This window comes from Pollachius pollachius (assembly GCF_949987615.1).
Source record: "Pollachius pollachius genome assembly, chromosome: 3".
Taxonomy (NCBI): Eukaryota; Metazoa; Chordata; class Actinopteri; order Gadiformes; family Gadidae; genus Pollachius; species Pollachius pollachius.
Window position 1 is genome coordinate 5494906 of NC_136936.1, and position 15678 is coordinate 5510583.

General features: G+C 47.4%; 1 protein-coding gene across 1 annotated transcript; it reads right to left on the reverse strand.

Moving 5' to 3' along the window:
- Positions 1–4049: 4049 nt before the first annotated feature.
- tada2a (transcriptional adaptor 2A) lies at positions 4050–14913 on the reverse strand. The gene is made up of 15 exons (XM_079733478.1): positions 14794–14913; positions 14389–14495; positions 14230–14289; positions 14046–14137; positions 13503–13660; positions 13227–13315; positions 12709–12781; positions 12558–12621; positions 11260–11303; positions 8418–8528; positions 7332–7403; positions 6308–6440; positions 6036–6079; positions 5151–5230; positions 4050–4515 (listed from the first exon to the last, which is right to left on the reverse strand). The coding sequence occupies exons 1-15, from the start codon at positions 14816–14818 to the stop codon at positions 4330–4332; spliced, it is 1338 nt and encodes a 445-aa protein (XP_079589604.1). The 5' UTR covers positions 14819–14913; the 3' UTR covers positions 4050–4329.
- Positions 14914–15678: the final 765 nt, after the last annotated feature.

The window sequence follows — 15678 nt, forward strand, 5'->3', positions numbered from 1 at the left end:
TCTCTGTTGATAGCTGCGATAGCGACTGAGTGGGGGGGGAGAAGCAGAAGACTTAGTCGGCGAGTTCAAACTGAATGCCAAGGAAGGACTGGCTGTGTGCTCCACAAAGTGGGCCCTTTTCTAAATAGACATTTGTCAGTAGTAGCGGGGATGTTTAAAATCGATACAACACTGGAGGGGCCAATCTGCTGCCAATTTTTTGGGTCATTTTTTGGGTTACAATCATTTTTGGGTTATAGCTGCCGGTGCTTGCAGCTCTAATGACTACAGCTCACTGTTTTAATAATGAATCATACGACTTCCTACGTTGATCGGGGGTCTTCTCGTTAAAACGATTGCCAAACAATGTACGATCGCTCTGAGACATTTCCGAGGATGTGAAAGTGCTCCTCCAGTTCATCGTCGTGACACTCCGGAATCGTTTCCATTCCTCTGCTCAAATGCATGCAAATGCATCCTTGTTTCTATTCCCAAGATAGAACACAGAGATGCGTCCTCATTTAAATAAATAGGGGACATTTATAGAGCATTCAAATACTGTGGAAGAGGCAGCCGATGCACTTTCCCCCTTTATGCCGTACTTTGTGTTGAACACCGACTGACGGGTCTTCCTTCAGTCAGTGACAGCTGAAGATGAGAGCCGTGTCTGGAGATCTGGTGCGTGGGAGAGAAACTGCATCTGTGCGGACCGTAGAAGCTGACTCGAGCGCCTGCTTCCCCCTCCTCCTGCAGGGTGGCGTTCATCCAACAAGTTGGAGCCCAAAGCGACAGACAAGGGCAGGGATTACTGCACTGACAGCAGCCAACACTTAATTAGCACAAAACCAGTGGCATGTGTGGCCAATACATACATAGGCAATGGTTGATAACTATGTATATAATGTTGATTTGATGAACCGTATGTCGATTGATTTGCCATGTGTATCTTGTGCAGAGACACAGGAGATGGATACCACCTCAGAGAGGGAATATATGTAATCCCAAGACAGCGGCTAAGAAACCAGCACGTGGCCTCCACTGTCGAGCCAGTACGGTATGGCCCGATTTAATGATCCTACCACAGCATTGACCCCATTGAAAGCGTTATAGTGGAGGGAGTGGACAAAAGGGAATGTCCTTCAGCATGTCCCCACATGCTAGTGCCACAGCCCTATAGGTCAGCTGAACTGCATTTAGCATATGCCCATCAACTTGGAGCTTGGAGGTGTAAGAAATACCAGGTAGCTGGTATCCATGAAGAGATTGGGAATAATTGCTGCAGTGGCCCTCATTGCCAGAAGGTGGCACTGAAGCCATCCTACCAATCATCGAAACTCTTTTAAAATAAGTCGATTTGATATTGTGGGCTCTATTCCAAGGAGACCGATACTTTTTAAGTATTGGTAAACTATACTACTAGATACCCAGAGGCAGTGCTCCTCACAGCCAAACAAATGGCCGATGCACCATTCCTCTTCAGTGTCGGGATCCCAAAGCAGATCAAGGGATACTATCCATTTCTAGAGTTAGCCTTAAGCAACCGTTAATACAACCGTTAAGAACATCAGTGTATCACCCGCAAATTGATGGCCTTGTAGAGTGCAACAAAAAACACTCAAGCACATGCTACGCAAGTTCATAGACAACGATGAAATGGAACCAGCCTCTCCATGAGAACTGTTTTCATAAAGAGCCACCCCAGGCCTCGACTGGCTTCTTACCTTCAAACTGCGTTATGCACATACACCCATTGGTCTGCTTGTGGGAGGAACAGCCATGTCCCCACGGGACCCTCATTGAACATGTTGAGGCGATGAGGTGGTCAGAAGAGCGCCAGTTCAAATTGACCATGCAGAAGACTCTTTGTTGAGTTTTCTTCCACGCAGCGAATCAAGTGACCCACCAAGGGAGGGGGTTAAAGTGATCCCCCACCTGACGCCACAACAGAGGAGGGGAGATGTCCTACCCTATCCCAGGAGATGGAGACCTTACATGGCAGAACTGGAAACCAGTGTCCCTACAGGTTTCCGAGAGCACTAGTGCCTGATGCAGCCAAAACCAGATGGCGCTCACAGTCTTTGTCAGAAAGATTAAAATGAAATGTCACGGTTTAACGCAAATCCAATGCCACATGTGAAGGAATTGATGGACCACCTGGGCAAAACCTGTTTCACAACAACTCTGGATTTAACAGAAGGCATAATAGTCAAAGTCAGCCTTTGTGAGGCCTGATGGGCTATATCCTCCACTCATCTCCCTGATTTATGCCATCGCTATCTTAGGGATATGGTGATCTACAGCTGGGAATATCACTTGATGTTGCTGCAGAAGTTGCTTGATTCTCTGCAGGAAGCGGGTCTTAGCCTACCCTAAGAACTTTTATGCTGGGGTACAGTGAAACAGAGTACCTGGGAATCACCAGGCGAAAGTTCAGGCCCTGCATGACAGTCTTTCACTGATCACAAAAAGGCTTTTTTCTGGACCGAGCTAATTATTATAGAAAGTTTTTCCCCAACTTTTCCATTCAGGTTGCATGCCTCAAAGATCTGACTGAGAACAAGAACTCCAAAATGGGGAACTGGCCTGAAAAGGCAGAACCGCAGTCAAACGGGTCTTAGAAAGCCTACTCCAGGACCTTTTGGGTCGATGACAGTTCATGTCCCATTTGAATGGATGGCTAGAGATTAAGAAAGCAATGGGAGGACTACTAAGATATTTCTTGGGCCGCCAAGCATTTCACTTCTCTATTCACAGGTCAGGCCGTTGCCATGGAAATGGTGATGCCCTCTGCAGCCGGGACACACACTTCAGACAGGAAGTGGGGGACGTGGCATAACGAGAGGGTGTTTTATTGCTGGTAGGAGCATCCACTCAAAATGTGTTATTTTTGTGGCCTGATGTGAAAATGTGAAAATAAAAAAATATTTTGAGGACTTTATTATTTAAAAAAATATTAGTTCATCATTGAAAACTGCTTCTTCTTATCTTTTTTGAAGAACACATCCCCAGCTGTTCATGGGTTCGAGACACATCACCTCTATCAAGATAAAAAAAAAACTGCAGACCGGTCCCAGGTGATCAATGACCTAGTAATGAGAAGTGGGCTCCTACGCGAACGCCTTACAGCATGAAGGTAAGACGTGCGCTTATTTTCCATGCCCGTTGAAAGTGTATCCATGAATAGCAGCCTAGTCTTTTTTTTTTTTTTAATTGTTTTTCATGTCCCCCATGGGAATAATGGTCTAGTTTTTGCCCATTGCCCCTTGAATAGTAGCCTATTGGTTGTGTTTCTTGCTGTATTTTGTGGTGGCATTAGTGGTGTTCATGTGGTTTTGGGGGCTTTTGACGCATCATGGCACAGCACAGATAGTGATGGGTCTATTAAAGCTAAGTTGAAACAGCTATAATTTCTGTATAATTTGTCGAAGATGCACTGTCCGCCCGACAGCTATTATTGATTGTAATGCTTTGTGTGAGCCAATTTAAATTTTAGGCCGCTCCTAGGGAATCCACGTCGCCTGTTAATCACATTTGCATAAACTACTGTTATGATAATTCTACCACAGGTGCGAGGAAGCAACAAAACTTCCAACATTTAAATCTTACCGACAGCAACTTTAAACTCCCAGTATGGTCCTAATCCATCTCTGAATGTCAGCATTTCATAGTGTCATTTGGAATAATAGCTGGGCCGACATTTGCTTCATGTTTTGAATAATTTTCCACTACAGGTTCCTGTAAATTTATATAAGCCCACTCTTTTGTCAATTGAGACATCGGCCAAATGGGTTTTAAAATGTGCCTCTGACATCAGTGCTTACATTTTAAGTTGTCATCCTTTTCACTGGAATGACAAATTTCAAAAGGATGCGCCTAAGATGGTGGTTATAGCCACTAAAGTTCTTCTATGCAATCATATTTGGTTGACAGATGCATCCAAAACAGCTCGGCCCGTCAAATATTAACATCATAAACTTGAGTAAAAACACACACACAGCCAGATCCGATAATGCCGATCAACAAGAAAACCCCACGTTCATTACAGAAAAAACAAAAAGCTGCTTTATTAGAGGAGCAACGAAGACATCCTCAAATGCATACCACACACAGTACAGAACAGGACTGTACACAGAGCACTGTACAAAATAGTAGTGTCCACCATCGCAAAAATACACATTAGTCCATTCAAAAACATAAAGACTCCATTACTGATAAACCGTTTCCGACGGCGAACGCCACAACGAGACACACCACCACACGGACCACCACGCCGCTTCGACCACCCTCCCCCCCCAGCGTCGCGTAGCGTTCTGCATGGCCGCCACCGCTGCCGCCGCCGCCATCGTCCCGCTAGGCCTTGTTGATGCAGCCCTCGCGGATGAGGAAGTCGTAGATCTTGCGCGTCTTGTTGACGTCGATCTTGATGAGCGAGCGGGCCTGGGCCAGCCGCAGGCCCCCCTGGCGCCGGCACTCGCTGAGCAGGGCCTGCTTGTACTCCAGGTAGGCCCCCGGCACCAGACGCACCACCTGGCACAGCTGTGGGGGGGGGGGAGGCGTGTGAGCGATGCACTCTGGTCCGGGGCAACGCGCCAGTAGGGCTGCTACGATTAATCTCATTTTGAGCGCGCTTTTTGGTTCAAACGATCTTCAGCCTTATACAATCGAGTTTAGACATTTTATTTATTCATTACTTTTTGTTTGTTTCATTCATTAAATGTTTTATCGAAATTTTTAAAATGAACAGCTGGATATACTTTTGCACAACTTTTTGTGTATTCTCAGTTAAAAAGTGGTTTTGTTTGGATAATCGTTTGAATAATCTTGATTTCAATATTGACCAAAATAATCGTGATTAGTATTTTTTCCACAATCGAGCAGCTCTACGCGCCACGGCTGGGCCACATGCACATGGTGGAGCATGAGGACATACCTGCATGCTGATCAATTGGGAGTGCATTGTGGTTTCATTAGATGGCCTCATTTTAGTTTAATTATTAATAATGAGGATTTGATAAGCTATTGAGTCGGTAATTTAATCTTCTCACCAGGGGTGGAAGTCTAGACTATGAAGGCCAGACAGCTACTTTACTCTAAAGAGTTGTTAATTAATAACAGCTAATGAATAACAACAGCACCCGTTTCGCCCTCTCCATATGACGGGACCACCGTACCTCCTTCTCCCTCTCGTTCAGCTTCTCGGTCCCGGGGAGGCCCGTGAGGTTCAGCGGGGGGGCGCTCCTCCTGCCCGTCGCTGTGGAAACAGGCGGGAAGCAGGCACACAACAAGGCGGTCAAACAAACACACCCGAAACCTGGAGACCCGCCCGCCCGGTTGGGTGGTCAGATAACATGATAACCAGCCTGAGCACAACCTCAAAGAATCAGTGAGGCCATTGTTGGGAGGGACATGGGGGGGGGGGGGGGGAGAGAGTGAGGGAGGGAGAGAGAGAAGGGGAGGGAGGGAGAGGGAAGGAGAGGGAGGGAGGGGAGGGATTGAGGGAGGGAGGAGAGGGATTCAGGGAGGGAGGATAGGGAGGAGAGGGATTCAGGATTGACGGAGGGAGAAGAGGGATTCAGGGAGGGAGGAGAGGGATTGATGGAGGGATTCAGGATTGAGGGAGGGAGAAGAGGGATTCAGGGAGGGAGGAGGGATTGATGGAGGGAGGAGAGGGCTTGAGGGAGGGAGAAAAGGGAAGACAGGGAGTGAAGGAAGGGAGAAATGAAGGAGGGGGATGAGGGAGGAGGAAAGGGAGGTAGAATAGAAGGAGAGAGAGAAATAAATAAGAAAATATGTCGGTGTAAATTCTAGCAATAAAAACAATCCTGATTATGCGCTCCATTTATCTTTTTTGGGCAAAAGGCAACAAGGGAGTAAGCAAGGGAGGTGGGAGGAGGAGATAAATATATACGCTGTCTCTGAGTGTATTTATGGAGGTGCTTCTCTGAACGCATTCATTTGTCGACGCTGGGAGCGGTTCCAGGAAGACAGCACAACACGGGAGGAATAGACGGAGGATAAGGGGAGACTAGGAGGAGGAATAAAGAGAGGCTTCTTACTTGACATGGTGATGGTGGTGACAACAGGAGTGATGCCAGAATCTCTGTGATCAAGGGACGAGATAGAGTCAATACACATCCAGACACACACAAATACACACGTTTGGGACTTCTAGTCCAGTTTAGAGGCAGGATCTTTGGAATATTATCCAGGAGAGTAGCCAAATGTACAGTACTAAAAGTAACACTGTGAATCCTATTTATAGACACAGCCGCGAGTGTTTGTTTTTGTCGACACTAAGCAAAGATAAACTAAGAATGAGGCGTCTCACATGGCGGCCTGTTTACTGAGCCACTGCTGGCAGGCGCGGCCATCTTGGATGTACTGCAGGACGTCACACAGCATGGTCCGCTTCCTGCGCTCGTCCTCACGCACGCGCTTCACCCGCTCGTACACCTTGGCACCTTCCAGAAACAAACAAACAAACAAACAAACAGGATCAATTGCAAACAAACAAACAAACAGGATCAATTGCAAACAAACAAACAAACAAACAAACAAACAAACAAACAGGATCAATTGCAAACAAACAAACAAACAAACAAACAGGATCAATTGCAAACAAACAAACAAACAAACAAACAAACAAACAAACAAACAAACAAACAAACAAACACACAAACACACAAACAAACAAACAAACAAACAAACAAACAAACAAACACACACACACACACACACACACACACACACACACACACACACACACACACACACACACACACACACACACACACACACACACACACACACACACACAGGGTCAGAAGGGAGAGGAAGGGCTCGACCTAAGGTTCTGCAATTGAAGTTTCTCGAATTACAAATCTTCCAATAATAATTCCTCAAATTACAGTTCCTCAAATTAGAAATCCTCGAAAGAAAGTTCTCTAATTCAGTTTTTGAACTGACGTTCCATAACTGTGTTAAAAAGAAATTTCCAAAAGGCTCTTCTATTTCAAAACAAGGCCTTAGCCCCACAGGAGCAAAAGGAACACGTTGAGAAGATGACTTAAATCAACCAATCTGTCGATTGAACCTGCATGTATTTGTAGCCAGTGTCACTAGCGTATGTAAAAAAATAACTGTGTTGACCGTCAAACTGCCACTATGCGCCAAAAGCCAGATGCCAATTTTATCTTCAAATAGGCAGACGCTCTTGAAAAAACATAATTTTAGAGATAAAGATCTTAGATATGTCTGGAAAACCGCGTAAACCCCACAAAATGTTCAGCATGCCAAGCAAGCCAATCGCGCCAATGGCTTCTGCATTTGTTCCCGCCACGGGGGACACTCACTGCAGAAGGACTGGATGCCCGCCTTCCTGTACTCCTGCAGTCTGCGTATCTCCCTCCTCAGCTCAAACTCCACTGGAAGGGAAGGCAAGGGTTAGACAGAATGGATACCAGGACTGGATTTGATCCCTGCACGCACGTACGCGAACACACACACACACGCACACACAGCATCTTTGAGATCAATGCTTGCGGACATCAAAGCCAGACACGCTGTGAGCTGTTACTAATGGTGGTGACTCAGTAACAGGGGTGTTAGTCTGCTGGTCGCTCCCTGTCATCGTGCACTAAACGAGATCAAAGCTAATTAACCTACGGGCACACGTTTAGAGATGCACGTAGGCCGGTGTGGGACAAGGCAAACGCCACGACCGAGTGCTAAGCTACCGAGATTAAACCCAGATCCTTAGTCAAATCTTTGTGTACCGTGTCTATATTTACGTGCAAAGACTTCAAGTTCAATATTTACATCCGTTCAAATTAATAGCTTTTTAATCGATAATCGTCTTTACAATTGGATTCCTGCCGATGTAAAGCACTGAGTGGCCGCTAGGCTCAAACTAACAACGCGATGCTAAACGGTGAACACTGTTTGCATGAAGGCGATGAGAACCCACTGCGGTACCACCATGAACGGCTCTCTGTGTGTGTGGGGCCAGCATGATGGGAGCATGACTCACAGGGCAGGCTGACTTCAATCCAAACGAGCTGCTCAGGCTAACAAGTTGGGGCCACACAAAGACTTTTAGAAGCGGAGTGAATGGCCTCAAATTGGAAATTATTTATATATGGCAAAAATTAAAAAAACACCTCTCTAACCTATCATTTCTCACTGTCCCTTTCCCCTCCCCCCCCCCCAAGAAGCTTGTGCTTTCTGTCAGGCCATCAGTGTTAATAAGAACTTGTTCTTAATGATCTGCCTGGTTAAATAAAGGTAAAATAAAAAACAAGAATATAAGAATGTAATCCAATTAGTTTTTTTTTACTCTTCAAGTGTATTTCGCACCAGAGTGAAACGGTAGACTTTTTTTTGTGTTTTCAACGTCCGCACAGCTCTATTCTTAGTCGCGCGGGGCCCCGGGGACTCACGGGCGTGGCTCTCGATGAACTTGTCGTGCTCGGTGGGGCCGGCCACCCGGGCGAACCTCCTCATGACGTCGTAGAGATCCTGCACCTCCTTCGGGTAGCAGCGCTCCAGCACTGGGGGGGGGAAGAGAGGGAGGGAGAGAGAGAGATGGGGAGGGAGGGATGGGGAGGGAGAGAGGGAGAGATGGGGAGGGAGGGAGAGAAGGGGAGAGATGGGGAGAGAGAGAGGGAGAGAGGGAGGGATGGGGAGGGAGAGAGGAAGGGATGGGGAGGGAGAGAGGGAGAGAGGGAGAGATGGGGAGGGAGAGAGGGAGAGATGGGGAGGGAGAGAGGGAGAGATGGGGAGGGAGAGAGGGAGAGAGGAAGGGATGGGGAGGGAGAGAGGGAGGGAGAGAGGGAGAGATGGGGAGGGAGAGAGGGAGAGAGAGAGGGAGGGATGGGGAGGGAGAGAGGGAGAGAGGGAGAGATGGGGAGGGAGAGAGGGAGAGAGGGAGAGATGGGAGGGAGAGAGGGAGAGAGGGAGAGATGGGAGGGATGGGGAGGGAGAGAGGGAGAGATGGGGAGGGAGAGAGGGAGAGATGGGAGGGAGAGAGGGAGAGAGGGAGAGATGGGAGGGATGGGGAGGGAGAGAGGGAGAGAGAGAGAGATGGGAGGGATGGGGAGGGAGAGAGGGAGAGAGGGAGAGATGGGAGGGATGGGGAGGGAGAGAGGGAGAGAGGGAGAGATGGGAGGGAGAGAGGGAGCGATAAGAAGCCACTACAGACAAATGATTTTAAACAAAATGGCTGCACTAAATTGAATGGCTGTCGTCCAGATGATTCTAAGCATGAATAAAAGGAATGCTGAACGTTTTTCAGTTAGTGTAGTTGTAGTAGAGTTTTTATGTATTATTTTGTAGGTGTTTGTTTTTGTTGGTGTTTGTCAATTTGGTGGTGTATGTATGTTTTTGGGTTAGTGCATGTATGTTTTTGGGTTAGTGTATGTATGTTATTGTTGGTGTATGCATGTTTTTGGGTTAGTGTATGTATGGAGGAGACGAGCGTGTCGTGTCTGTACTCAGGCAGGGGTTTGCCCCCCCCCCCCCCCCCCCCCCCCCCCCCCCTCCCCAACCATGCGTGTCGGCCCAATCGGCGTGCTGATTAGCGATAACCTTCTCCACGCCACGGCGGGCGGACATGTCAAGGATGAGGTCGCACGGGCTAAACTCCCCCCGGCGGAACGCCCCACAAACGCTCCTCAGAGGCACTGTGACAACGTTCTTTAGAGACGCTGGCCCAACGACACCTAGTTTGAGAGGTTGGAGGCGGACTGGCACGGACGTTATGGAGGCACAGTGGCAACAGGTGAGGAGATAAAATGGCGGGAAAGCACACCAGGTCTGTGTGCTTTCCCTGGGCTCGTGTGGGACTGAGAGACCCCCCCCCCCCCCAAAGAGTCACAGCAGAGCGGAGACAGACCCCCGCCCTGCAGCCTCCTGGGTGGGACCGCCCTCAGCGAACGGGCTAGCCAGTGTCACTTCAGGAGCGCGTCACCGGCACGCACACGCAACACACACACACACACACACACACAGAGGTGCGCGCATATGCATGCGAGTGCACAAACATGTATAACACCAAGTCTTTGGCAGTCTCCATGACAACTGGCCGGTAGATACCCTGGCTCCGCTTTTATCTTGAAAGACCAGGGAGGGAGGGAGAAGGGAGGGAAGAAGGGAGGGAGGGTTGACTGCAGGTGGATAAATAAAACATGGGGGGAGGGGGCGTTCTGCTACGGTCAGTCTCCCCACACCTGGAGATCACAACGAGCTTATGCAAAAACTAATGAGACCCATTTATATTCTATTCCATTACCTTTTGCAGGACCCCTTCATCCAAAACAACTTGCGTCAGGGCATCTTGCTCAAGGACGTGTAAAGGAAGGCCGTGGACACTTGGGTTTGAACCCACAACCTTTTGGGTTTGTGTGTTTGGTTAGGGCTGTGTGTGTGTGTGTGTGGTTAGGGCTGTGTGCGTGGCTGTGTGACCACTTAACCATCTTGGGTTAATCAAGGCCGGAGAGCCCTCTGCAATCTGTGGCCCCCCCCTCGTACCGGAACAGCCCTGATCCCGGGCGAGGAGCGGGGGGCGATTGACTGAGCGCGCGTGGGGAAACCAGCTGGGACCTCGGGGCGGCTCGCTGCTGTCGGACCTCAAGTGGTCAGTCCATCTGAACACTTGAGGTCCGACAGTCCACACATCCACCTCCCTAACCCCCACCCACACATCCACCTCCCTAACCCCCACCCACATCCACCTCCCTAACCCCCACCCACATCCACCTCAACCTCCACCTCCCTAACCCCTCCCACATCCATCTCCCTAACCCTCCCCACATCCACCTCCCTAACCCCCACCCACATCCACCTCCCTAACCCCCACCCACATCCACCTCAACCTCCACCTCCCTAACCCCTCCCACATCCATCTCCCTAACCCTCCCCACATCCACCTCCCTAACCCCCACCCACATCCACCTCAACCTCCACCTCCCTAACCCCTCCCACATCCATCTTCCTAACCCTCCCCACATCCACCTCCCTAACCCCCACCCACATCCACCTCAACCTCCACCTCCCTAACCCCTCCCGCCCCCTCCCGCTCGTTGTTGCATTTCATTATGTTATCGTTGTCTGTGGGCATCCGTAGCAACGCAAAACAAACATACCGCCACGCGCGCGCACACACACACACACACACACACAATCCATCCGGAAGATCGTGTGGCGCGTTGAGTGTGCTCAAGTGTTGAATGTGACTGTGGAGCTGGCTGAGTGCCAGTGTGCCCCCCCCCCAAGAGAACTCACTTTGGAATTTCCGTAGGTTTATCAGCCCGTGGTCTCGGACGATTCTGGAATAAAAACACATTGGATCTGGAGTTATGACCCGTGGATGAACCACGCTCTGAAGTGAAGTAAAAGCTTTAGGGGGGAAAAGTAATTGTCTATGTTGAATGTACACACATATATATATATATATATAATACATACTATTAGTGATCAACCGATATATCTGCCGGCCAATATAATCGGCCGATATTTGCGTTTTTTTACGTGTATGGGCATCGGGCGATTTCTTTCGCCGATTATTATTATTTTTTTACATTTCGTCCCGGCATGATTAACAGACAGTTACAATAAATGTGCCTTTTTTTTTAAATTGAGACTTGTTACATTTGTTATCATCATTGTGTTATTTTTATGATGTAAATTGAGGGAGCAAAAGCAGTATCGGTTCCAAATATCAGCTCAATAAAATCGGAAGCAGTCGGTATCGTTATCGGCCCTAAAAAAATCCACATCGGTCGATCCCTACATAATATATACAGGACATGTGCTCCAGCCTCTCGCCACCGAAGTGAGGAGAAGTGAGGCGGCATTTGTGGAAATACTAAGCGGTCAGTGTCTGGGGTCAAATCAGGGCTGGGCGGTGGCGTGTCGGCGAGGAGGGGGGAGCGAGCGAGAGAGGAGAAGGGGAGCGAGACCGAGAGAGGAGAAGGGGAGCGAGCGAGAGAGGAGAAGGGGAGCGAGCGAGAGAGGAGAAGGGGAGCGAGACCGAGAGGAGAAGGGGAGCGAGCGAGAGAGGAGAAGGGGAGCCCAAATGCCAGAAGTTTAATATGTTGGAGATTTTCGGGGGCGCAAATGCCGAGCGAAAGAGCACACGAAATTTATTCCAAAAGGGTGTGATTAGCCGAGCCCCCTTTATGAAATATGCATGCTATTAATAGATGAAACACCTGCGATTATGGAGGGGCTTTGATTGACACTCCAGAAGGTAGCAAATATTTAAACAGGGAGAATTATTTGGTCAAAGTCTAAATGAATGCTAATATTTGGCTCATGAATCTAAATTAATTAGTTTAAATAAGATTACGCACCCTCTTTCAATTTCCCCGCCCCCCCAGCTTTATCTGGACTAAATTAAATAATTGATTGGGCCAAAGCTCAACGATTAGCATCATATATAAAATTGTACATAGTAGTCAGCAAGTATTGCGTTAAGAATAGCCCCGGGCAATGCGTTAAGTTTTAAGCGCTTACATTGGCATCTAGTGGCAGCAAGGACTCATTGCAATACCTTATTAAATAAATCCCTGTCCACTTACTTCTTCCTGCGCTGTCTTTCCTTTAGTCGTGAGTGATATATATCCACGACTGCAACCTTTAAAGCTAGAAAAAAATAATAATTGTATTCATATATTATAAATATATTAATTTGGTTGAAATCACTCAAATCATGACAATGTTTTTGCTCACAGTGCAAGACGTCCGAGTCATCGTCCACAAAGTCAATATCTTTCAGATCCCATTCAGCGTAGTTGTCGAACTCCTACACAGGAAAAATGTTGAACCTCGTGAGTCATGCATGACAACAGAAAGTGGCGACTAACCTCAAATTGAAAACTGTAGATTGTACATTTAAAATATTTCACAAATGATTATTTCCTCACTTAATGCATAACTTGAAATAAAATATTTCTGTAGGCCTATTACAAAATAATTATTAGTAGTATTAGTAGTAGCAGTAGAAGTAGTAGAAGAAGCAGTAGTAGTAGTAGTAGTATCAGTAATAGTGGCAGCAGCAGCAGTAGTAATAGTAGTAATAGTAGCAGCAGCAGCAGTAATAGTAGTAGTAGCAGTAATCGTAGCAGTAGAAGCATTAATAGTGGCAGTAGCAGCAGCAATAGTAGTAGTAGAAGGAGCAATGGTAGTATTAGTAGAAGTAGTAACAGCAGTAATAGTAGTAGCAGCAGTAATAGTAAATCTGTGATCACCTCCATGAAGTCTGCCCTGGCAGGCATGTATCCCGCCATGTCCCTGGACAGAACCGAGTCAAACGTAGGCCTGGGGGGGTCATCTGTGGCTGGGAGCAGATGGTACGCTATACATGTTTCCATACATTTCAATTCATTATTATTATTTACATTGCCAATATGTTTTATTCAAAAGCGACGAGTAGGGCTGCAAACAATCGCAGCATAACCTAGCAATGAATTGTTTTAGGGCAGTTCTAAACCCCTGCGTGTGTGTATGCGTGTGTGAAAGAGTACGTCTGAAGGCGATGGCTCCGTCCGCGGAGCGAGACTCCTCGATCTGTCGCAGGCTGAGCAAGGTGGAGGAGAACAGGGGGTTGTTGATGAAGTTCTTCATGTAGTGGCTCTCGCACTCCTCTTTGCTTTTAGAACGCATCTGATACGCCACATCCTGCCTGTGGGATTCACGTGGAACTGTGTTAGACTGTAGTATAATGATGTCTTTAGGGAGAGAATAAAATGAAAAATAATAATAATCCTGTATGTGCATGCCATTTCCTTCAAAGTACCCCCATTTGCGAAACACTGCCCTAGGGTGTCGGCTGTGGACATCGGGCATGGAACCCAGTACCATGTAGTTGACCATCCTGACCACTAAACTATTCTGACATAATGGATCGATATTGATTGCACGGCATGGCATGTGATAATACTTCAGTTTTAATCAACAAAAGATTGCCAAATAAATGGAGGATGCTTTGTTGAAAGTGTCGATACTTGAGAGTGTGAATACCAATACAATGTCTGTATTTAGGGAGCCGTGTGAGAGGAACCACCCACCAATTGCCAAAGCCACAGTCCATCACGGCCTCCAAGAGGGACATCTCCTCCTGGGCTGTCCACCCAGGGTCCAACACAGGAAAATCTGATGTCTGCAACGTGAAAATATAGAGTAAGTCAAACTGCCCCTGGTGTGTCACGTTGTGTATACGAGTGAGTGTTGTTGAGTGTGAGAATCACCTACCATGATTTCATATTTATGATCGCTCTCGTGTTTTTTATACTCAAATCCCTTGGTGAAACACTGAAACACAACAACACACATTTCTCAATTGACTTGCACTATCATTGACCGAATCGGCAGGGGACTAGACAAGAGCAACATGTACCATCATACCAGTACCTGTAGGCATAGCAGGAAGGGCGAGGGACCGCACTCTGCACACTTGATGTAGGGCTCGGTGAGGTGAGACGAACAGCCCCTGCATGGAGGCTTGTCAAAAGGATCACCTGAAGCCATAGAGGAAGGTAGTCTCAGAACACAGAAAAATAACCAAACTCACTGCTGTCACCGCTTTGATGAGCTGTCTGTGAGCAGCATGGGGTGACTACACCTTGTCATGCATGTTGACTTGTGTTTGGGGTTAACCAGCTAGTCAAAAGTAGCCCAACGATACGCCTCCATTTTTTCTTTGAGCTATACGCTAAGCTAGCTGGATCTACAGTAGTCCACCTCAAACAGCCACACACAAATAAATAACATGTATCTGCAGTGAGCCTTTAACCACATCATGGTACCGTTACTTACTTCCAAAAGATGCTAAGCGATCCATGGGTATAGTTAGAACTACAATTGCAAAGCCAGATTCGATATTTTCGTTTCTATCGATTTTTCCAACTTGACGTCCAGACCTAGAAAGAAGACATAACTAGACGAGGGAAGAAGCGTCGATCAATCGTGGCTGCTATTTCTCTGTTCGCCACATGGTGTCGCACTTGCATCAAAATGCAGGGAGAAACAATGGAAGTTTCTGTCTCGCTGTCCTTTTCTCTATTGCGCGATGTCTGCGGAAAATACGTGACATTAATTAAGATGACTGAAACTGAAGATACAATCTTGTCTTCAAAACAAAAACTTAATTCTTTACTTTCTTTACACGTGGCTTGGCCGCCACGTGTCTAAACGGTATAGGTTTCACCAGCTACACTATCCAGTCTATGGCCTAGTAATTAATCATATGAAATAAACACATATCAATGTATTTAATTAAGATGGCTCGATAAGGCAAAGAGGATCTTAAAACATTTGGTTCATCACTTCATCTCTCTCCCCCCAATCCCCCCCCTCCTCTCTCTCTCTCTCTCTCTCTCTCTCTCTCTCTCTCTCTCTCTCTCTCTCTCTCTCTCTCTCTCTCTCTCTCTCTCTCTCTCTCTCACTCACTCAGTCCCTCTCTCCCTCTCTCTGTTACACAATTGCAGTCCTATCAAGCTGTCCAAGACAAGGAGACAGATTGCAACAACTCTGGCCCTGAGGCTTCCCTTCTCAGGGGAATCTATAGTGACAAGTGTGCTTAGACACCCCTGCCTGTACCCCTTTCCCCTTTCCACCCCTCTGGGCTTCCTCGAGCTCCTCACAAAATCAGCTGATGAAGGGCGTTGGGATTCAGATAGGAGACTCGACATACAAGACAAT

Bases quoted from the DNA above. Each gene is read 5' to 3' on its own strand.
- tada2a (XM_079733478.1), bottom strand. From the start codon at position 14,818: ATGGATCGCTTAGCATCTTTTGGAA. The intron at 14,496-14,793 runs GTAAGTAACGGT...CTATGGCTTCAG, and splicing joins TCGCTTAGCATCTTTTGGAA to GTGATCCTTTTGACAAGCCT. The intron at 5,231-6,035 runs GTAAGAAGCCTC...CTGTTTCCACAG, and splicing joins CACCACCATCACCATGTCAA to CGACGGGCAGGAGGAGCGCC.